Source organism: Balearica regulorum, chromosome 30 (assembly GCF_011004875.1).
Source record: "Balearica regulorum gibbericeps isolate bBalReg1 chromosome 30, bBalReg1.pri, whole genome shotgun sequence".
In the NCBI taxonomy this organism is placed as follows: domain Eukaryota; kingdom Metazoa; phylum Chordata; class Aves; order Gruiformes; family Gruidae; genus Balearica; species Balearica regulorum.
Window position 1 is genome coordinate 632,399 of NC_046213.1, and position 21,720 is coordinate 654,118.

At 70.0% G+C, this 21,720-nt stretch overlaps 2 protein-coding genes across 4 annotated transcripts in view; one reads left to right on the forward strand and one right to left on the reverse strand.

Moving 5' to 3' along the window:
• CACNA1A (calcium voltage-gated channel subunit alpha1 A) overlaps positions 1-16,603 on the forward strand; it is a 32,160-nt gene extending 15,557 nt beyond the window's left edge. The window contains exons 25-47 of one of the 3 annotated variants that reach the window (XM_075738073.1): positions 1,259-1,358; positions 1,453-1,613; positions 1,688-1,828; positions 1,912-2,113; positions 2,219-2,383; positions 2,617-2,727; positions 3,020-3,103; positions 3,185-3,301; positions 3,446-3,511; positions 3,599-3,699; positions 3,990-4,140; positions 4,229-4,356; positions 5,829-5,925; positions 7,450-7,555; positions 8,028-8,135; positions 8,203-8,303; positions 8,610-8,713; positions 8,796-8,934; positions 9,196-9,306; positions 10,219-10,254; positions 12,065-12,260; positions 12,506-12,756; positions 15,832-16,603. In XM_075738073.1, coding sequence (XP_075594188.1) covers positions 1,259-1,358; positions 1,453-1,613; positions 1,688-1,828; positions 1,912-2,113; positions 2,219-2,383; positions 2,617-2,727; positions 3,020-3,103; positions 3,185-3,301; positions 3,446-3,511; positions 3,599-3,699; positions 3,990-4,140; positions 4,229-4,356; positions 5,829-5,925; positions 7,450-7,555; positions 8,028-8,135; positions 8,203-8,303; positions 8,610-8,713; positions 8,796-8,934; positions 9,196-9,306; positions 10,219-10,254; positions 12,065-12,260; positions 12,506-12,756; positions 15,832-16,296 — 3,241 coding nt within the window. In that variant the 3' untranslated portion in view covers positions 16,297-16,603. Of the gene's footprint in view, positions 1-1,258; positions 1,359-1,452; positions 1,614-1,687; positions 1,829-1,911; positions 2,114-2,218; positions 2,384-2,616; positions 2,728-3,019; positions 3,302-3,445; positions 3,512-3,598; positions 3,700-3,989; positions 4,141-4,228; positions 4,357-5,828; positions 6,313-7,449; positions 7,557-8,027; positions 8,136-8,202; positions 8,304-8,609; positions 8,714-8,795; positions 8,935-9,195; positions 9,307-10,218; positions 10,255-12,064; positions 12,261-12,505; positions 12,757-15,831 lie in introns of those variants that run through there. The other 2 variants (XM_075738072.1, XM_075738071.1) reach the window with 2 other exon arrangements.
• Positions 16,604-17,921: 1,318 nt separating this feature from the next.
• IER2 (immediate early response 2) lies at positions 17,922-18,903 on the reverse strand. Its single transcript, XM_075738061.1, has one exon. It carries the CDS (start codon positions 18,835-18,837, stop codon positions 18,031-18,033), a length of 807 nt encoding a protein of 268 aa, XP_075594176.1. The 5' UTR covers positions 18,838-18,903; the 3' UTR covers positions 17,922-18,030.
• Positions 18,904-21,720: the final 2,817 nt, after the last annotated feature.

Sequence of the window (21,720 nt, forward strand, 5' to 3'; positions counted from 1 at the left end):
CCGCGCTCCGCTGTGTCGCTTGACGTCCGTCCTCGGCCGCTTGCCACCGCGCTGTGTCGTCCTGTCACCGTCCCGGTGTCCCCGCGCCCCGGCAGCGCCGCCCCCGGTGTCCCCAGGCAGGATCGGGCCCCAGTGCCCGTTGGGCAGAACAGCCCAGAGCAGCGAGCAGAGCTGGAGTAAACCATAAATAAAGCTGATGAATCCCCCTAGTAAAGCATGAGTAGCCTCTTAGTAAGGGATGAGGAGTCTCTTAGGAAAGGATGAGTGTCCCCCGAGTGACTGAGCATCCCCCGAGTAAAGGGTGAGCATCCGAGTGATTGAGCATCCTTAAATCAGAGGGTGAGCATCCCTCAAGTAAAGGGTGAGAAGCCCCTGCGTGACTGAGCATCCTTAAAGCAAAGGCTGAGCATCCCCCGAGTAAAGAGTGAGCATCGCCCAAGTAATTGAGCATCCCCAGAAAAAGGGTGAGCATCCCCTGAGTGACTGAGCATCCCCCAAGTAAAGGATGAGCATCCCCCAAGTAACTGAGCATCCTTAAAGCAAAGGATGAGCATCCCCTGAGTAAATGGTGAGCATCCCCCAAGTAACTGAGCATCCTTAAAGCAAAGGATGAGCATCCCCTGAGTAAATGGTGAGCATCCCCCGAGTAACTGAGCATCCTTAAAGCAAAGGATGAGCATCCCCTGAGTGATTGAGCATCCCCCAAGTAAAGGGTGAGCATCCCCCCGAGTAACTGAGCATCCCCCCCAAGGTAACGGGTGAGTAAACCCGGAGCAGACCCTGAGGACCTCCCGGGATGCCGGGATTTCGGCCGGGGGGGTGCGGGTGCGGGGCGGGGGCCGGGCTCTCACCGTGCCTTGTCTCTCCCCTTCCTCTGCCACCGGCCGCAGGAGCAGCTCACGGTAAAGTCTTTCTGCCTTCGTCTCCCGCCTGTCTCCGTCCTCGTGCTCTCCTCGTGCTCATGGTCGCGCCTCGCTCCTCCCCACACACCCCTTTCCGCATCCCCCCCCCCCCAAAAAAAAGCAGCCTCAGGGATGGGGCAATGGGAAACCTGGTTCTCCCTGGTGTGTGATGAGCGCGGGGGGTCTCAGCCCGTAGCACCCCCTCCGTGCTGAGCAGCCTCTGTCTGTTTGGCCGGGGAGGGGACGGTCACCGCTGGGGAGAGGAGGGGACCGGACCGCCCGTGGTCCTGCCGGGGGGCCCCGAGCTGCCGCACCAGGGGCCCCACATCTCCCCGTCATCGTCCCCCCCCCCGCAGAGGCAGCAGCAAGGGGAAGGACATCAACACCATCAAGTCCCTCCGTGTCCTCCGCGTCCTCCGGCCCCTGAAGACCATCAAGAGGTTGCCCAAGCTCAAGGTGGGCGAGGGGGAGGATGGGGAGGGGGTGTCGGTGGTGGGGGGGGGTTGTCCCAGCTGGTGCCAACCCCCCCCTCCCCGGTCCCCGTCCCCAGGCCGTGTTCGACTGCGTGGTGAACTCCCTGAAGAACGTCCTCAACATCCTCATCGTCTACATGCTCTTCATGTTCATCTTCGCCGTGGTGGCCGTCCAGCTCTTCAAGGGCAAGTTCTTCTACTGCACTGACGAGTCCAAGGAGTTCGAGAAGGACTGCAGGTACGACCCGGCCGGGTGGGGGTCCACCACCCCCCCCCCCTCGTCCCCATCCCACCGCCCCCCTCCCCTCCCAGGGGGGAGTACCTGGTCTACGAGAAGGACAACGAGGTGAAGGCGCAGAAGCGGGAGTGGAAGAAGTACGAGTTTCACTACGACAACGTCCTCTGGGCTCTGCTCACCCTCTTCACCGTCTCCACCGGCGAGGGATGGCCACAGTAAGGATGCGGGGCCGGAGGGAGGGATGCGGGGCTGGGGACACCGGGACCCCCACCCCGTCCCTGCCCTCGTCCCGCCGCAGGGTCCTCAAGCACTCGGTGGATGCCACCTACGAGAACCAGGGGCCGAGCCCTGGCTACCGCATGGAGATGTCCATCTTCTACGTGGTCTACTTCGTGGTCTTCCCCTTCTTCTTCGTCAACATCTTCGTGGCCTTGATCATCATCACCTTCCAGGAGCAGGGGGACAAGATGATGGAGGAGTACAGCCTGGAGAAGAACGAGGTGCCACCTCCGGACCCCCCCACCTCGCCCCGACATCTTTTGGGGAGCCCCCCCAGCTGGGCAGGGGGTTGGTGACACCCACCCTCTCCCTCCTCCTCCTCGCAGAGAGCCTGCATTGACTTTGCCATCAGCGCCAAGCCCCTGACGCGGCACATGCCGCAGAACCGGCAGAGCTTCCAGTACCGCATGTGGCAGTTCGTGGTGTCGCCGCCCTTCGAGTACACCATCATGGCCATGATCGCCCTCAACACCATCGTCCTCATGATGAAGGTCAGCGGGGAGGGGCTGGGGGTCCTGGGGAGCCCCTCGGGGTTTGTCCCACCCCTGTGCCTTGGGACCCTCAGCCCCTGGGACCCCTGGGTGTCCCCTCGGGCGGTCCCTCGGGGTTTGTCCTTCTCCCCTGGGAATTTTCCCCGTCCCCCTGGATCCATCCTACCCCCCCGAGATGCACCCCTGTCCCCCCAGGAGCTGTCCCTGTCCCCATCCTGCCACTGTCCCCCCAGTTCTACGACGCCTCGGACGCCTACGAGAACGTGCTGAAGATGTTCAACAACGTCTTCACCTCCCTCTTCTCCCTCGAGTGTCTCCTGAAGATCATGGCCTTCGGTGTGCTGGTACGTGCCGCCGTGTGCCGGATCCCGGGGACCCCAGGGGACCGGTGCCACACGTCTGGCTCCAGAGCATCCTGCACCACGCTGGCAGGATCCTGGGATCCGGTGCATGGGTAACTCCAGGATCCGGTGCAGGGTACCCATGGAATCTGGTGCATTGGTACCCGTGGGATCCGGTGCAGGGTACCCGTGGGATCCGGTGCAGGGATCTGGTGCACAGGTACCTGCAGGCTCCCAGGAGCTGGCACGCCGGCAGCACCACTGCCCCGCACCCCTTGTCCCCTTCCCTTCGCAGAATTACTTCCGTGACGCCTGGAACATCTTCGACTTTGTCACGGTCCTGGGGAGCATCACAGACATCCTGGTGACGGAGTTCGGGGTAGGTGGGAGCCGCCGCGGCCCCCGCGACCCTGGATCTGGGCCCCGCTCACCCCCGACTCACCCCTCGTGTCCCCCCCAGAACAATTTCATCAACCTCAGCTTCCTGCGGCTCTTCCGGGCGGCACGGCTCATCAAGCTGCTGCGCCAGGGCTACACCATCCGCATCCTGCTCTGGACCTTCGTCCAGTCCTTCAAGGTGCTGCCCGACGGTCCCCCCCACCCCAAAAACCTGCGTCTCCCCCCCCGGCCGCCCCCCTCCACTCCGGGGCTGGCAGCCCAACCCGTGCCAGTGGCCGCATCCAGCCCCGGCGCGGCGTGACCAGCCCCGCTCTGCCCCCAGGCTCTGCCCTACGTCTGCCTGCTCATCGCCATGCTCTTCTTCATCTACGCCATCATCGGGATGCAGGTGAGAGCCCCCGCCCCCCCCCCCCAGCCCCCCTTGGCCCCTCGTCCCGGCCCCCCGCACCCCCTTAAACCATCATCCCCCCCCCAGGTCTTTGGCAACATTGGCATCGAGGAGGAGGATGATGAGTCGGCCATCACCCAGCACAACAACTTCCGCACCTTCTTCCAGGCCCTCATGCTCCTCTTCCGGTGAGTCCCCCCCGGCACAGTCCCGGTGCCACCCAGGTACCCAGTGCCATACTGGTGTGTGTGTGTCCCCGGCACAGTCCCGGTGCCACCCAGGTACCCAGTGCCATACTGGTGTGTGTGTGTCCCCGGCACAGTCCCGGTGCCACCCAGGTACCCAGTGCCGTCCCAGTGTCCCCCCCGGCACGGTCCCATCACCACCCAGGGTACCCAGTGCCATACCGGTGTGTCCCCCCGACCCGTCCCCGGCCCTGGCCGGGGTGACCCAGCGGTGTCTCCCCGCTCTGCCGCAGGAGCGCCACGGGGGAGGCCTGGCACGAGATCATGCTGTCCTGCCTCAGCGGCAAACCCTGCGACCAGAACTCGGGCATCAAGGAGGACGAGTGCGGCAACGAATTCGCCTACTTCTACTTCGTCTCCTTCATCTTCCTCTGCTCCTTCCTGGTGAGCCCCGGAGGATGCAGGGAGGGGGACACCACCCCCCGGGCCCCCCCCCTCCGTACCCCGACACCCCCCTCCCACGTCCCCCCAGATGCTGAACCTCTTCGTCGCCGTCATCATGGACAACTTCGAGTACCTGACGCGCGACTCCTCCATCCTGGGCCCCCACCACCTGGACGAGTACGTCCGCGTCTGGGCTGAGTACGACCCCGCCGCCTGGTAAGGACCCCCCCGGGGCTGGGGGGGGGGCAAGAGGGGCAAGGGGGGGGGGCACCCCAAATGCCGGGGTCCCCTCTCAGCGCCGGGGTGCAGCGGCTCCCGGGGGCTTGGCTGGCCGGACCGTCGTGTGTCCCCCCCCCGCCCCCCGAGCCGTGCAGCAGGGTCTGGGGGGGCGCAGCAGGTGCCCAAGAGCCCCCCCGAGTCCTCTGGGGCCAGCGGCCCCCGTGTCCCCCCGGCGAGGTGTCTCCCGGGGCTGTCATTTGTGTGTCCCCCCCTGCCCCGAGGGGGTGTCCCCCAGCTCCGCCGTCCCCTCACAGCCATGGGGGGGCCTGGCCCCCCCAGCGTGGTGCCGATTAACCTGTCCTCTCTCGATTGTAGGTGCTCGGCTGCCGGATTTCTCCCTCTTGCCCCCGCCCCGGCCCCCAGCCCCCAGTGCTGTGCAAAGGGCCTCGGCCGGACCGGGGGGGTCCCCGGGGGTCCTGGAGGGTCCCCACCATGTCCCGGGGGGGGGGGGGTGGTCTCTGCTGTGTCCCAGCGTCCCCCCCCCGTGATGCCCTGGAGGCTTCCTGGCTGCTCTCGGGGTGCCCCGTGACACTCCGGTCCCTGGTACCCTATACTGGGCTGGACTGGTCCATACTGGGATCAGCAGGGACAGAGCCGGGCGGCGGGGGGGGGGGGCTCTGACTCTCCCCACCCCCCCTTCACCCCCTTCGCAGCCAAGCGGCGCCAAACCCAGCTCAGCACGGACAGGACACCCCCCCCCCCAAACCCCGGCCCCGTTCTCTCCCCGGGGGATCCGTGCCTCAGTTCCCCCCCCCCGGGGCCATCGCCGCGTCCGCGGTCGCGCGCGTCTCCGGCGTCCGCACTAACCCCCGTGTATTCTTCTTGCAGTGGCCGCATTCATTATAAGGATATGTACAGTTTATTACGCGTAATATCTCCCCCATTGGGCTTAGGCAAGAAATGCCCTCATAGGGTTGCTTGCAAGGTTTGACTTACACTAAAAACCTGCTGAGCATCAACGGAATGAATGTTGCTTATGGATTCTCGGATATATATATGATATCTATATATATATATATACACAGACACGTCCCGCACCCTGCCCCGGGGCCGGCCCCAGCCCCCGGCGCGCCGCATGGAGCCCCCCCTGTGCCCCCCGTCCCTGCCCAGCTCTGCTTGCTGAGCCCCGCGGCCCCCCCTGCCCCTGCCAGCGCGGCCGGACCCCCCCTTCTCCCCAGCGCCGCGGGGCTGCATGGGCACCATCGCCTTCCTCCTCTCCTCCTCCTCCTCCTCCGCGGGGTCCCAGGCTGCGGCCGGCCGGGTTTAAACCTTTTTTTTTTTTTCCTCCCCCTTATTGGTTTTTTTTATTATTATTATTTTTTTTTTTTCTCCGCGTCTCTGTCTCTCTCGCCTCTTTTTTGTCCTTTTTCTGTCCGATGTCTCTTCCTTCTTGTTCTCTCCGCTCCCAGGGGCCGGCTGACTTTCATGGACATGTATGAAATGCTGAGACATATGTCCCCGCCCCTGGGTTTAGGCAAGAAATGCCCACCCCGTGTTGCTTATAAGGTAGAATAACTCTTCCCACCAGAGCGAAGCCCCCCCAAAGCCGTGCCGGTTCCCAGCGGCGGCACCGACTCAGCCCGGCCGATGCTTCTCGGCCTCTTTTTTTTTTTTCCGGGGTTTTTTTTTTTTTTGGTTTTTTTTGTGTTTTTTGTTTTGGTTTGGTTTTTTGTTTTGTTTTTATTGTTTTTCCTCCTCCTGCGGCGAGCCCTGACCGACGCGGCGGCCGTCGGCCCCGCTGAGCCTCCGCGCGTCCCCCCCAGGACGGGCTGGGTAAGATCCGCCGCCCGAGGAGCGTGAGCCCCCCGCCACCTCCCTGCCCACCGCGGGCTGGAGGCTGGGGGCCAGACCCCGGGAGCCCCTATTGGGGACCCCCATGGAGCTTGGTCATCCCCCCCCACCCCAAGCCCCTGTTTGGGGTCCCCCTGTGGGGTTTGACCAGCCCCCCTCCCCCCCCAAGCCCCTATTTGGGGTCCCCCTTGTGGGGTTTGACCAACCCCCCCTACCACAAAGCCCCCATTTGGGGTCCCCCATGGGGCACAGCCAGCCCCCCCCCCCCATATTGGGGCTCCCCTGTGGGGCTGCCTTGCCCAGAGCAGCCCGTTTTTAGGGACCCCCCCATGGGGTTCACCCTGCCCAACCAGAGGAGCCCCCCCCAGGGGCTCACCCTCACCCCTCTCCCCCCGTCCCCTCATCCCTGCAGCCTCCCCCGTCCCCCCACCCCACCTCCTCCCGCCGCCTCCTCTCCTGGCAGTGAGTCCCCCGGCCCCCCCGGCTGCTGCACGGCCCACGCCCCGCCCCCCCCAGCCGTGGGGGCTACGGATGCTTGGGAGCTGCATCGTGGGGCACGGGGGGACCCGGGCGTCGCATGGGGAACCCGCGTCTCCGTGCCTCAGTTTCCCCATCAGCATTGCTCGCTCTCTTACCCTGCTGCTCTGCACCCCCAAATCCTCCTCCCCCACACCCCCCCACACCCCCGGGGCTGCATGGGGGGGGGGTTGTCCCTGCCCTTTTCGGGGGGCACCTTCAACCACCTGCTTGGCTTTGGGAGCTGGGGAGGGTGCGGGGCACCGTGGGGCTGAGGCCTGGCAAACTCATTGCTCCCTCCCCCCCCCGCTCCCCACCCCCAGCCCAGGCACGTCTCCCTGATCCCCCCCCCCCCCCCCAAGGATGCCGGTTTGCACCCAGAGAAGCCCCCGGCTGCCCCCCACCCCCGGAGCGGAGCCCCCTCCCTGCTGCATGCGCTGCCCGGTGCATGCGCTGCCCGCCCGGACGCCGGGGTCCCGCTTGGCCGTGCCGTGCCCCCCACCACCACCACCCCGGGCGTCTCGCGGGGGTCTGGGGGCCGCGGCCTGGGGAGAAGGCGGGGGGCCGGGTGGGCTCGGGGAGGGCGGCGTGGCACGTGCCTCAGTTTCCCCGGTGGTTGCGGGGGTGGCCCCTGCCTTCTCGCCAGCCCCCGGGGTGCGGCGGGAAGGGGGGCCATGGCTGACGCCCCCCCCCCCCCCCGCCCCGTTTTGCTCGGCCCCGCAGCGGCTGCTCCGCATGGACCTGCCGGTGGCCGACGACAACACGGTGCACTTCAACTCCACGCTCATGGCCCTGATCCGCACGGCCCTCGACATCAAGATCGCCAAAGGCAAGGGGGGGACACAGCGGGGGGGGGACACAGCGGGGGGGGGGGTGTCCTCGACGGGACTCGGGGGGGGCATGGCAGCCTTTTGAGGGGGGGATGCTGAGGGGTTGGGTACCATGTCGCTGGGGACGGGGATGCTGGAGGGATGGGGACTCGTGGGGTACGGGGATGCTGGAGACTTGGGGGAATGTGTCCCAAGACCCTGGGGGCGTGGGGGGGGACGACAGGGACCCTGGGGGCCATGGGGACAGGGGTCCCTTGGGTGACAAGGACAGGGATGGGGTCCCAAGGGTGGAGGGAGCCCAGGGATGGAGGTCCCTGGGGAGTGGGGGACAGGGGGTCCAAGGGGGACAGGGTCCATGGGGCAGTGGCAGGGCAGAAGCATCCCTGGGGGGCACAGGGACATCCCCAAGGGGTGGGGAGGGGGTGGCGGGGGCTCCCCGAGGGGACGGGGCACTCAGCCCTCTCTCCGCAGGGGGAGCCGACAAGCAGCAGATGGACGCGGAGCTCCGCAAGGAGATGATCGCCATCTGGCCCAACCTCTCCCCCAAAAACCTGGACCTGCTCGTCACCCCCCACAAGTGTAAGGGACCGTCCCCGTCCCCGTCCCCATCCCCGTCCCCGTCCCCGCTCACCCTCTGCGCCCACAGCCACCGACCTGACGGTGGGGAAGATCTACGCCGCGATGATGATCATGGAGTACTACCGGCAGAGCAAAGCCAAGAAGCTGCAAGCCATGCGGGAGGAGCAGGTGGGGCCGGCATGAGCACCCCACGGCCGTCCCCTCCCCGCAGCCCCCCAGGGTCCCAGCCCCTCCTCTGCCCCCTCCCGCACCCCCAGGCCAGCCCTGTCCCTGTGCCCAAGCCCCCCTCCAGTGTCCCCATCCCCAAGTGTCCCAGCTCCATCCCAGCCCTGTCCCCTTCCCAAATCCCTCCTGTGTCCCCATCCCTTCCCCGACTGCCCAAGCTCCGTCCCCTCCCTGTGTCCCCACATCCCAGCCCCGTGTGTGTCCCCCCCATGCCGTGCCGCGTCCCCAGCCGCTCTCGTGTCCCCGCAGAACCGGACGCCGCTGATGTTCCAGCGCATGGAGCCGCCGTCCCCGACGCAGGAGGGGACCCCGGGGCCGGACGCGGTGCCCACGGCTGAGCCGGGCACGGGGCTGTAAGTGCCGCGGGTCCCATCCTGCCCCTGCCCGGCACGGGGTAGCCCGGAGGGGGCTGAGCCGCCTGTTCCCCCCTGCCAGGACCGCGCGTGACGGGGGCCTGAAGGAGAGTCAGTCCTGGGTCACCCAGCGTGCACAGGAGATGTTCCAGAAAACGGGGACCTGGAGCCCCGAGCGGGGACACCCCGAGGACGTCCCCAACAGCCGCCCCAATTCCCAGGTGAGGGGCTGTGCCACCCCAAGGTCCCCCGAACCTCGCCTGGCCCCCATGTGCTTCCAGCCCCCGTGTCCCCTGAGCCCCATCTCCCCCCTCTCCATCCACCCCCCCATGTCCCCAAGGGTCCCCACTCCATGTCCCCTGGTGCCTGCCCCCCCCCCCCCCCAAACTGCATGGCAGGGGGATGTCCCTGCTTTCAGTGCCACCCATTCCCCCCCCTCCCCGTGCCTCAGTTTCCCCCGCTGACATCACCGTCCCCCGCAGCTGGTGGAGATGCGCGAGATGGCGAAGGACGGCTACTCCGACAGCGACTACCTGCCCATGGAGGGGCACGGCCGCGCCACCTCCATGCCCCGGCTCCCTGCCGAAAACCAGGTGAGGGGACCCCTTCCGGGGTGCTGCCGGGCACGGCCAGGGCCCCCACCGCCCGGCGCGGCTGTCCCTGTCCCCCCCTCCCCGGGGACACTGAAGACAGTGCCTGGGCTCGGCAGCACGACCCCGTCGCTCCCCCTTGCAGCCCCCTCCCACGCTGCCGGGGCCACTCATGCTTTAATGGGGGGGGGGGGGTGGCTTTGGGGGGGCTGGGACGCCTGGTCTGCGCTGTGGTGGCCGAGGGCAGTGTGGGGGTGTCACCCTGCGATGGCAGGAGCAGCGTCCCATGTGCTGTGTGTCCCCCCCCCAAATGGCTGCAGCTGCTGGGCTGGGGGCTTCGGAGGGGGCATGAGCATGGCGGCAGCGGGGAGGGGGCTGGGGGGGGGGCATGAGGCTGGGGGGAGAGGTGTCACCTCCACCCACCCACCCCCACCCCCCTGTCAAAGCCACAGCCGTGGGGCAACCGGGTGGCCACCGGTCCCTGCGTGGGGACGATCCTGCATCCGCTCCAGCGCAGAGTCAAGCCTGTTCCGGCACAGGCACACGTGTGTGTCCCCAACAACAGCAAGGGGGGGGGACACACACACACACCACCCTCATGACGTGGATCGGCGTCCTCTGTGCCAACGGGCACCACCGGCTCTGGGGGTGTCACACCCCCCCCACCCCCCCGCATGCCCGGGGCTGGGGACAGGGATGGGGACAGGGATGCTCTGGCTGCTCTGCTCATTGCCGCTGCTCGCCCGGCCGGTGCTTGGCTCCGGGGTGCGGGGTCACCCTGGTCCCGCTCTGCCCCGACCCCCCCCCCTCCACCCACCCCTGCCACCGGCCCCCCCCGCCCCGCTGGCCCCGTGTTTACTCTGGTCTCTCTCTCTCTCCCGGCTCTGCGGGCACCGCCTGGGCTGGCTCTAGCAGAGGAGGAAGGTCCGACCCCGAGGGAATAACCTCAGTGTAGGTACCGCTGGGCCCCGCCAGAGCCCCCCCCGCTCCGCCTGCTCCTTCCCCAGCCCCCCCACCCCGTGCAGCCCCCCCACCCTTCAGCCCCGACCACCCTCTGCCTCCATCCCTCCTGCCATCGTTCCCTCCGTCCCTCCATCATCGCTCTTATCTTGCTGTTCCCTTCTCCAACCATCTCTGTCCCACCAGCTCCTGGTCTTCATCACTTTCCTTTCGCTGCTGCATCCCTGCCTGCATCCCTGCATCCCTCCCTGCATCCCTCCCTGCATCCCTGCATCCCTGCCTGCATCCCTCTCTGCGTTCCTGCATCCCTGCATCCCTGCCTGCATCCCTCTCTGCGTTCCTGCATCCCTGCATCCCTGCCTGCATCCCTGCCTGCATCCCTGCATCCCTCCCTGCATCCCTCCCTGCATCCCTGCATCCCTACATCCCTCCCTGCATCCCTGCCTGCATCCCTGCATCCCTACATCCCTCCCTGCATCCCTCCCTGCATCCCTGCATCCCTCCTCCCCTCCCTCCACCCTTCCACCTCCATCTCCCCACCTGTCCCTCTGTCCCTTCATTCATCCCTCCGTCCTCAGTCCCTCCATCCTTCCAGCCCTCCCTCCTGTCTCTCCAGGAGCACCCACTCACCCGTCGCCCCCCGACCCTTCCCAGTCTGTCTGGCCACCCATTCCCAGTCCCCACCCCCGACTCCTTGCCCCCCCCCCCCCCGTGCCCCCTCTTGTCCCTCCCCTCCACGTCCCTGGGCCACCCGGACCCTCGTCGCCCCACGTTCCAGCACCATCGTGGCCAGAGAGGAGCAGCGTCCCCATCCTCCCGTCCCCAACCCTGTCCCCCTGTCCCCATCCTCCCCCTTCCCCCCCCCCCCCCCCCGGTGGCTGGCGATGCTCAGGGGTCCCCGGCGGCGGCAGCTCAATGGTTAGAGCAGCGGGGGGGTGGGGTGGGGGGGTGTCTGTCTGTCCCACGGGGCTGAGCGTGTCCGTCCCCAGGGCTGTGGGGACATGGTGACGGGGGACATCGTGTCCCTCCCAACCCGGCTTTGGGACCCTCCTGCACGGAGCGCAGTGTGTCGGCCCCCACCGTGGGGACGGCGGGAGGTGTGGGGACACCGGTCCTGGCTGCCGGAGCAGAGCCTGGATGGCGGGAAGAGGGGAGGGGGGGCCGGCGGGATGGAGCTCGGGGCGGGGGGCTCCGAGGGGCCAGGGCGGGATGGGAGGGAGGGGGAGAGGGACGGGGGTGGAGGGAGGCTGGGACAGATGGACCGGTGGGTGGTGGATGGATGGAGGGATGGATGGAGGGATGGATGGACAAACAGACAGACGGGTGGATGGTGGATGGACAGATGGTGAATGGATGGACGGAGGGACGGATGGACAGACGGACGGATGGATGGGTGGGTGGTGGATGGACAGACGGTGAATGGATGGAGGGAGGGACAGACGGTTGGATGGACGGATGGATGGGTGGTGGATGGATGGAGGGAGGGACAGATGGATGGATGGAGGGACAGACAGACGGTTGGATGGATGGATGGGTGATGGATGGAGGGACAGACAGATGGATGGATGGACGGATGGGTGATGGATGGAGGGACGGATGGACAAACAGACAGACGGATGGATGGATGGATGCAGGGACAGACGGATGGATGTGTAGCTGGAGGGATGAAGAGTACAAATAGGCCAGCACACACAGGTAACTCTGCCCTTGAGCCCCCCGCTCTGCTGCAGGAGCCGCTCCCGCCCCCCCCGGCCCCTCCCTGGTCTCCCCCAGACCGTCCCCGCTCTGCTCTCGCCCGCAGACCATCTCGGACGCCAGCCCCATGAGGCGCTCAGCCTCCATGCTGGGCCACCCGCGCGCCCGGGGCATCCGCCTGGACGACTACTCGCTGGAGCGCGTCATCCCCGAGGACGGCCAGCGGCACCACCAGCGCCGGCGGGAACGGAGCCACCGCGCCTCCGAGCGCTCCCTCAGCCGCTACACCGACGTGGACACAGGTGGGACCCCGAAGTGTCCCCCTCCTGAGTGTCCCGTGGGTCACAGCATCTCCTCCCACCCCAGGTGTCCCCCCAGGCCACCACCTCTTCTCCTGCACCCCACGTCCCCTGGGTCACCCCACGTCCCCTGGGTCCCATCTCCTCCTGCACCTGATGTCCCCCAGATGCCCCATCTCCTCCACCACGTCCCCACCCCAGCTCCCACCGTGCCACCCCCCCCCACCATCGCCCCCCATTTCCCGCAGGGCTGGGCACGGACCTCAGTGTCACGACGCAGTCGGGCGACCTCCCGCCCAAGGAGCGGGACCCGGAACGGGGCCGCGCCAAGGACCGCAAACACCGGCACCACCACCACCACCACCACCACCACCACGGCCCCGGGGGGGACAAGGAGCGCTGCCCCCCCGAGCGGCACGACTACGGGCGGCCCCGCTCCCGCGACCGACGTTGGTCCCGCTCCCCCAGCGAGGGCCGGGAGCACGCGGCCCCCCGGCAGGTGGGTGCCACCCTCCGCTGCCCGCTGCGCCTCTAGCACCACGGGGCGGGGGGGGGGGGGCACGGGGACCCCCCCCCACCCCACCCATGGGGGGGGCAAGGGCTGCCTCCCCATCCCGGTGGCCTCTGGCTCGGGGTTCAACCAAAGACACCCCCCCCCATTCCCGGGATGCGCCCCCCCCCAGTGCTGGCCAGGCTGCTGGGGGCATTGGGACCCCCAGAGTCCATGGCTGCTTGGGGGGGGGTGCGTGTGGGGCCCCCCCCACCCATTCTGTCCCCCTCTCCCCAGTTTATACTGGTGGCATCCAGGATCCCAGTTACACCAGCAGAGCCCTCTCAGTACCCCACTTTGGGGGTCCAGCCACCCCAGGAGGGGCAGCACCCAGAGGGAGGGTGATGGGGGGGGCGGGGGGGGGGGAGGGCGACACACACGAGGCCACCCCTCGGCAGGGGGGGAAATCTGGGGGTGCAAAGTGGGGGGGGGTGGTCGGCCGCGGCGACACTTCGACCCCTCCGGATGCCCCCCACCCCCTTTCCGCTCTCGGTCCCCCCCCCCGCGCCCATCCCTGCCCGCACAGAGCCACCTCGCTTGGCCCCCCCAGTGCCCCCAGCTGCTTGTGGGGGGGGGCCTGCCTTGATTCACCTCTCTGTTTCCCCATCGCTGTGCTTTGGCTGCGCTGTCACGGCGAGGGGTGGCCCAGGTAAGCGGTTCGGGGCCCCCCACCGTCTGCTCCGGCCCCCCCCAGGCTCCGGCGACCCCCCCGGCCATGCTGGAAAGTTTGGAACGAAGCTGCCCCCCCCCCCCCCGCGACCCCCACCCACGCACCCCCGGCGAGGGGCACCAGACCCGGCTGGTCCCTGCGTGGGGATGTGGCCCCAACAGGAGCCTCTTTGCTCCCCGGGCTGTTTTGGGGTGACACCCTCCACCCCAGCGCACCCCCCCCAATCTCCAGCCCCACTGCACCACCTTAGCTGGGCCAGGAGCAAGACCACGGCGCTCCCCCCAGCCCAGAGCTGGGGTGCAGGGAACCCCCCTCCAGCACCCTGCATTGGGGTGCATGGCCCCACATGCCCAGGGTTGGGGTGCAGAGCCCCCCCCAGCACCCTGCATTGGGGTGCACAGCCCCACATGCCCAGGGTTGGGGTGCAGAGCTCCCCCCCCCCCCAAGAGCCCTGCATTGGGGTGCATGGCCCCACATGCCCAGGGTTGGGGTGCAGAGCCCCCCTAGCACCCTGCATTGGGGTGCATGGCTGCATTAACAGCATCAGGGGTCCCAGCCCGGTTTGTGGGCACCCCACTACTCCTGGGGGGGGGGGGGGGAACGACACATGACGACACACATGGCCCCTACGCTGAGGTTTGGGGGTGCACAGGCCCCCTCCGGCCCTGGGTTGGGGTACACAGCCCTGCCGGGGTGATGGCATTGGGGTACCCGGCCTTGCACCCCGGGACAGGTGCTGGGGTCCTTACCACCTCAGATTGGGGTGCATGAACACACACCCCCCCCCAATAGGCAGGGGGTGCACAGACCCCCCAAAGGCCTGACTTGGGGTGACTGTTCCCTGCACCCACCGGCCAGATATTGGGGTGCACTGCCCCCCCCAGCCCTGGATTGGGGTCCTTGCAGCATCAGGTCCCCACAGCCCAGGATGGGGGGTCCCCACTGGCCCCAGACTGGGGTGCGCAGACCCCAAACCCCAAGTCCCTGCAGGTAATGAATTGGGGTTCATGCCCCCCCCCCGTAACAGACTGGGGGGCATGGTCCCCACCCCGCAGGTCCCAGATTGGGGTGCGCAGTCCCCAAACACCAGGTAACAGTTTGGGGTGCAGGGTCTCCCCCCCGCCCCCCCCCAGCCGACTCTTCCAAACTTCTCCAGCCCCCGCTGCCCCCATCTCTCCCTGCTGAACCCCGACACCCCCCGACCCCCCCCCCTGCTGCCCCCCCCCCCCCGAGCTTTGGTTTCTTTTGCCTTGCGAGTAGCTTTGGGGGCACCCGGCAGCCCCCCCCATCCCTCCCCTTGGCCCCCTCCCTGCACCCCCCCCCCATCCCGCAGCCGCCTCCGGCCCCCCCCGCCCCCCTCCCCGCCTCTTCTCACTTCTCTTCCCCTCTGCTCTCTCGTTTTTCTCCTGCCCCCCCCCCCCGCCCCCGTGTCCTCACTGCTTTTCTCTGCCCCCCCCCCCCCCCGTGTCTGCATGGCCCGTGGCTGTGACCCCCCCGTGGCTGGGACCCCCCCCCCCTTCTGTGATCCCTCATGGCTGTGACCCCCCCGTGGCTGTGACCCCCCCCCCTTCTGTGATCCCTCATGGCTGTGACCCCCCCGTGGCTGTGACCCCCCCCCCCTTCTGTGATCCCTCATGGCTGTGACCCCCCCCACCCAACACCTCCCTACGTCTCTGCTTGCGTCCGTGTCCCCCAAACCCGTCTACATCCCCCGTCTCCGTGCCCCCCCCGTGTCCGTGTCCCTTGTGTTGTCTCTGTGTCCACACTCCATGTCCCTTCTCGTGTCCCCCGTGTCCACGCTCCCCCCGTCCGTGTCCCCCATGTCTGTGTCCCCCCGTGCCCATGCCCCCCCGTGTCCGTGTCCCCCATGTCCACGCTCCCCCCTGCATCTGTGTCTCCCACCCCCGTGTCCCCCGTGTCCACGCTCCCCCACCCCCGTGTCCCCCGTGTCCGTGTCCCCCGTGTCCACGCTCCCCCCACCCCCGTGTCCCCCGTGTCCGTGTCCCCCGTGTCCGTGTCCCCCGTGTCCACGCTCCCCCACCCCCGTGTCCCCCGTGTCCGTGTCCCCCGTGTCCACGCTCCCCCCACCCCCGTGTCCGTGTCCCCCGTGTCCACGCTCCCCCACCCCCGTGTCCCCCGTGTCCGTGTCCCCCGTGTCCACGCTCCCCCCGTGTCCGTGTCCCCCGTGTCCGTGTCCCCCGTGTCCACGCTCCCCCCACCCCCGTGTCCGTGTCCCCCGTGTCCGTCTCCCCCGCCCCCACGCTCCCCCCGCCCCCGTGTCCTTCCCCGCGTCCCGCCCCCGCGTGTCCGTGCCCCCCCTCCCCGTGATCCCCGGTGTCTCGGTGTTGCTGTAGGGCAGTAGTTCGGTGAGCGGCAGCCCGGTGCTCTCCACCTCGGGGACCAGCACGCCCCGCCGCGCCCGCCGCCAGCTCCCGCCGACCCCCGCCACGCCGCGGCCGCACGTCTCCTACTCCCCCGCCGCCCGTCGCCCCCCGCCCGCCGCGCCGCCCCCCGCCCGCGGGCCCCGCCGCCCTCCGCCGCCCGCCGCCGCCCCCCCCTCGCCCCGCACCGCCCGTTCCGTCGCCCGCTGGACCGACGCCCCCCGCGGACCCCGCGACCCGGAGCCGCCGCTCGACGGACGCGTTCCCCGGGTCCCCCGACCCGGTGGCGGCGGCGGCGGAGGGGGGGGGGGGCCGGGCCCGTCGCCCCCCCGGCCCGGCCGGCGGCTGCCCAACGGCTACTACCCGGGTCACGGCGCCGGGAAGGGGCGGCCCGGTCTCCGCGATCCCTACAGCGAGACGGACGATGACTGCTGCTAGCGGCGCCTCCGACGACCTATCGCGACAGGGCGCCGTCGCGACCGGCGCCGCGACATATCGCGGTGGGGGGAGTGGACGTCACACACGCACCCCCCCCCCCCCGCCCGCTCCCGGGGCTATGGATGAGTTTTATCATCTGGAGGAGCCGCCGCCGTGGCGGGGGGCGGCCCCGGGGACAAACCCCCCCCCCCCCCCAAAAAAAAAACCTCCCCCCCCAGCCCCGCACGGACGCGGCGCCCCGGGCCGGGAGGAGCCGCCGGGGCGGGAACGGGCCGCGGGGAGCGGGAAGCGGAGCCCGGGGCGGCTCCGGACCGGACAACGACACCGGGCACCGGCACCGCCGGATACCCACCCACCCCCCCCCCCGCTCGAGGCACGGAGGCGGCGGGGCCGGGGCTGCCGCCATTGCATGAACCGAGTTACCGAAACCAGAAATAAAGATTAAAAAAAAAAAAAAAAAAAAAAGAGACAACCCCCCCCCGAAACCCCCAGAACAAACGAAACCATTAAAAAAGAGGAATTTTGGATCGAGCCCTTCTCGCTCCTTCCCGGCATCGGGCCCCGGCGGGGCGGGGGGTGGTGTGGGGGGTGGGGCAGGGGGCACCGGGGGGCTCCCGGGGCAGCTCGGCCCCCCCTCCACCCCCCCCCCCCCCCGCCGCCGCAGGAACGAGGAAGCGGCGGAGCCAGGAAACGTCGCGGCCCCGCCCGGGGCATCGGGGGACACGGAGGAGGGGGGGGACACGGGGGGAGAACACACACGTGGAAGGGGGGACACGGAGCCCCCCCCGGAGCCAGCAGCATCTCCCGGTCCCTGCGCCCCGGGAGGGATCGGGGCAGCCGGTTTGGGCCCGGTGTGGGGGGGGGGGGGAACACACACGGACGGGACGGGGCCGGGCGAGCCCACGCAACCACGGCGGGGCCTTGCACACACACCCCCCCCCCCAGCTCAGCCCCGGTGGGAGCCCCCGCGAAGCGGGAACCCGGGCCCCCCCCCCCCCCCCGGTGGAACCCAGACATCCGGGCCCCCGCCCTCCCCCCCCCCCCGCGTGGGCAGCACGTGGAGCTTCCCGGAACCGGGGGGGGGGGTGGGGGTGGTGTGTTCCCCCCCTCCCCCCCCGCCGCAGGTGCCGGATGTCCTCCCCCTCCCCCGTATCCTGGCGTCGGGGGGAAACTGAGGCAGGGAGAGGCGGGGGGGTGAGCGGCCCACCCCCCGCGAGACCCCCCTTCCCCCAAAAAGAACGTTTCCCCCCAAAGTTTGGGCCGAGCCGGGGGGCTAAAACCCCCCCGAGACATCAAAGAACCCACCAACCCCCCCCAAACCCCTTAGCCCCCCAAACTGAGGGGGGGGCACCGAGGTTGGCGTGTCCCCCCCGACCCCCTGGGGCAGCAGCTGCACAAAACCCACTTTTATTTCATTAACAAAACAATAATTAAACAAAACTGGGAAAAGAGCCGCGCGGGGGTGGGGGGGGGCTCACAGGGCCAGCCTGGAGCCCCCCCAGCACGACACAACCGCTGAGTCCATCACGGGGGGGGGGGGGGCCCACCGGGGGCCCCGAGAGTCCATGTGTCCCGGGGGGGATCGCCCCCCGTACCGGTTCCGTCTGTCCCGGGGGGGGGGGGGGTGTGTGTCCCCGTGTCGCCCCCGTACCGGTTCCGTCTGTCCCGGGGGGGGGGGGTGTCCCCGTGTCGCCCCCGTACCGGTTCCGTCTGTCCCGGGGGGGTCTCCGGGGCTCAGCACGCCCCGACGGCGCGGACCAGGAAGCCGAAGGCGGTGGCGGGCGGCCCCGAGCAGCGGCCGGGCGGCCCCGGGACGAGCGGCGGCTCCTCCGCCTCCAGCCGCGCCCGTTTGCTCGGTACCGGCACCGGCCCGGGCCCGGACGAGCCGCTGCTCCGCCGCTTCCGCGTGGCCCGCACCGCCGGGGGGGCTCCGGGGGGCCGGGGGGCGGCGGGGGGCCGCGGCTCAGGCGGCGCCGGTGAAGCGGGGGGAGCGCTCGGGGGGTCCCGGGGACGCGGCAGCCTCGGAGCGCTCGGCGGGTCGCGGTACCGGCTCGGGACGTCCTGGGGGTGCGCCCGGTTCGCGGGGTCCGGGGTGCTGCGGGGGTCCGCGGTCGGTGGGCTCGGGGGGTCCCCCCGGTCCGGGGCGCTGCGGGAGTCCGGGGACGGTCGGCTGAGGGGGTCCCGTCGGTCCGGGGCGCTGCGGGGGTCCCGGCTCGGGGGGTCCCGTCGGTCCGGGGCGCTGCGGGGGTCCGGGGACGGGGGGTCCCCGGTCAGGACGCTCGGGAGCTCCCCCCGGTCCGGGGCCGGTACGCTCGGGGGGTGCCGGTGCGGATCCCCGGGTGCCGTTCCCGGGGGGATCCCCGCGGCGGGTCCCGGCTCGGTGGCGGCGGCGGCGGCGCGGGCGGTCAGGTACCGGTGCCGGGCGGCGCGGACGAGCAGCGAGAGCTGGAGGCTCCGGTGGAGGCGGAGGCCGCCGCGCTGCAGCCGGCAGCGGTAAAGCTTCCACACCGACACGGTCAGCAGCCGCTGCGCCTCCTCCATGGCGGCACCGGGAGCGGAGTACGGCGGGGCCGCCCCCGGCGCGGGGCTCTTATACCGGCGCTCTCCGCCCCCCCCCGGCCAGCCCCGGTCCGCCCCCCCCTTCCCCCCCGCCCTGCGCCGCATCCGGCCCCGGGGCGGCTCGGCCGGGCTCGGCGGCGCCGGGGGGCGGAAATGGCGGGGGGGGGGGCGGGGGGGGAACGGGGCGGGGAGCGCTGCCGGGGGGGGGGTGTCCCTGTGTCCCCATGGGGGGGTCCCTGTGCCCCCCCCTGGAGTGAGAGGGTCCCTGTGCCCCCCCCGGGGGTGAGGGGGGGTCTCTGTGTCCCCATGGGGGGTCCCCGTGTCCCCGTGGGGTCGGGGTCCCTGTGCCCCCCCCGGGGGTGAGGGGGGGTCTCTATGTCCCCATGGGGGTGTCCCTGTGTCCCCATGGGGGGGTCCCTGTGTCCCCATTCGGGGGGTCCCTGTGCCCCCCCCGGAGTGAGAGGGTCCCTGTGCCCCCCCCGGGGGTGAGGGGGTGTCCCTGTGTCCCCATGGGGGGTCCCCGTGTCCCCGTGGGGTCGGGGTCCCTGTGCCCCCCCCCCCCCCTCCCCGGGGTGCCCGGAGCAGCGACACGGGGATCCCCCCTCCCCCCCTCCCGCCCGCGCGCCGCCCCGCCCCCGTGAGGTCACCGCGCGCCGTTTCCATGACTATATAAGGGCCCCGTGACGACAGGAAGGGGAAGGGGGCGGGGCCGCGAGGGGGAAGGGGGAGGGGCGTTTCCGCCTGCCCAAATAAGGCCAGGGGGGCGGGGCGGGAGGAGGAGCTCTGCCCCTCCCCCCCCCGGCACCCACGCGGGTACCGCCCCCGCGGCTGCGCGCGCCCCGGGCCTCGCACGAGCGTTGCACGAGCCCCGGAGCCTCGCACGAGCACCAGCCCCGCGTGTGCACCGGGCCTCGCACGAGCGTTGCACGAGCCCTGGGCCCTGCACGAGCATCGCACGAGCCCTGGAGCCTCGCACAAGCACCAGCCCCGCGTGTGCACCGAGCCTCGCACGAGCATTGCACGAGCCCTGGAGCCTCGCACAAGCACCAGCCCCGCGTGTGCACCGGGCCTCGCGCGAGCATTGCACGAGCCCCGGGCCCTGCATGAGCGTTGCACGAGCACCAGGCCTCTCACGCGCGCCGCGCATCACGCGCGCGCCGAGCCTCGCGCGGGCACCGAGCCTTACACGCGCACCCTGCGACCCACGCCCCGCACAACGCACGCGGCCTCCCTCCCGCCCCGTTGCCCCCCCCCCCCCCGTGCACGCACACGCGTGTGCAAGCCCCCCCCCAGCAGGCGGGAGGCGGGGGCTGTTACAAACCTCTGTGTTTTATTTATCATTATTAACATTTCTGCAGTCCCTCTCCGCTCTCGTACAGCAGTTCATGTGCAATTCTCCAGCGACTCGGGGGGGGGGGGGGGGGGAAGGTGGGGGGCGGCGGGGGGGGCACCGGGAACGGGCGTCTTGGCACTTCATAACACGGGACAGACACTGGCGGCCCCCCCCGGGGGGGTAAAGGGGGGGCACGGGGGGGGGGGGGGGAAGGGGAAGCGCAAGCCCGGGGGGGGGGTGGGTTTGGGGGGGTTCCATGCTGCCGAGACACCGCCGCGCGCTCCCCTCGTCTGTACAGCTTTTGGGTTGGAAAAAAAGAAGAAAAAGGGGAAAGAAAAAAAGGCCAACCCCGCCGGGGTGGGGGGGGGCCGGGCTCACCAAGCACCCACGAGGCTGGGGGGGGTGGGGGGAGCACAGTAGGGACCTCATTGCAGGGCTGAGACCGGAACAACTCATCACACAGGGGAACAGGAAGGGGGAAACTGAGGCACGGGGAAAAGCAGAGGGATATGGGGGGGGGGGGGGGGAAGAACCCAGGCGTCCAGGGTGGGGGTGGTGTGAGAGGAGGGGTGTGGGGGTCCCTGCTCCCCCCCCCCGGGCTGGGGCGGTGGCGGAGGGGGGGGGCCGGGGCGGTTTGGCACGGAGCGGTGAGATAGTGGAGACGCAATCGGAGCCCGGGGGCCGGGCAGCGGGTAAGGCACTTGACCGAACGTCAGGAGACCTGTTGGGGGGCTGCCGGGGGGGATGGGGGGGGGGGCAGACGCCTGGGTTCCCTCCCAGCCCCCCCCCCAGTCTGCACAGGGGGGAGCTGCCACACGGTGCCTCAGTTTCCCCCTTTGGGGCGGGGAGGAAAGCCGGTGCAAAGCCCTGGGGGGGTGGGGGGTGGTGGTGGAGCCAGGGCTGGGGGGGTCCCTGTGTGTCCCCCCAAGCCTGGACCCCCCCCCGCAGAGGTGGGATTCCAACCCACACCCCCTCTCCCCAAACCACCCGGCCAGGGCGCTGGGTCCACCCCTGCCCAGCTGCTTCCAGGGGGTCCCTGTCCCCCCCCCAGGGTAACACGTGTGTGTCCCCCCACCCCAAGGACGGGGGGGGGCTAACGAAGGAGGGGGCTAACGAAGAGGAACTGCTCCTTAGGGGAGGTTCAGCCTTTAAACCCCACAGGGGGGGGTCCCATCCCCATCGGGGGGGGCTACAGATGGGCTCAACTCTGCCCCCCCCTTTCTGCCAGGGCGGGGGGGAGCGGGGGACAAGGCGGGGGGGCACCTGGGCAGCGCAGGGAGGGGACACGTGCCATCGCCTGGGGACAAACGCAGACGCCCGGAGAGATGCCACCCCCGGGGAGGGGACAGGGGGACCCGGAGAGAGATGGGGACAGGGGACCTGGGGGGGGGGACACACGCAGTCACCTGGAGAGAGTCTGGCCCTGGAGGGGGGGGACGTGGGGAACCTGGGGGACACATGCAGGCGCCTGGGGAGACGCCGGGACGGGGGGGACCAGGGCGAACACATGGGGTTGCCCAGAGAGATGCCGG

What these genes read in the sequence shown, in the direction of transcription:
- IER2 (XM_075738061.1), bottom strand. Translation starts at nt 18,837, where the DNA reads ATGGAGGAGGCGCAGCGGCTGCTGACCGTGTCGGTGTGGAAGCTTTAC.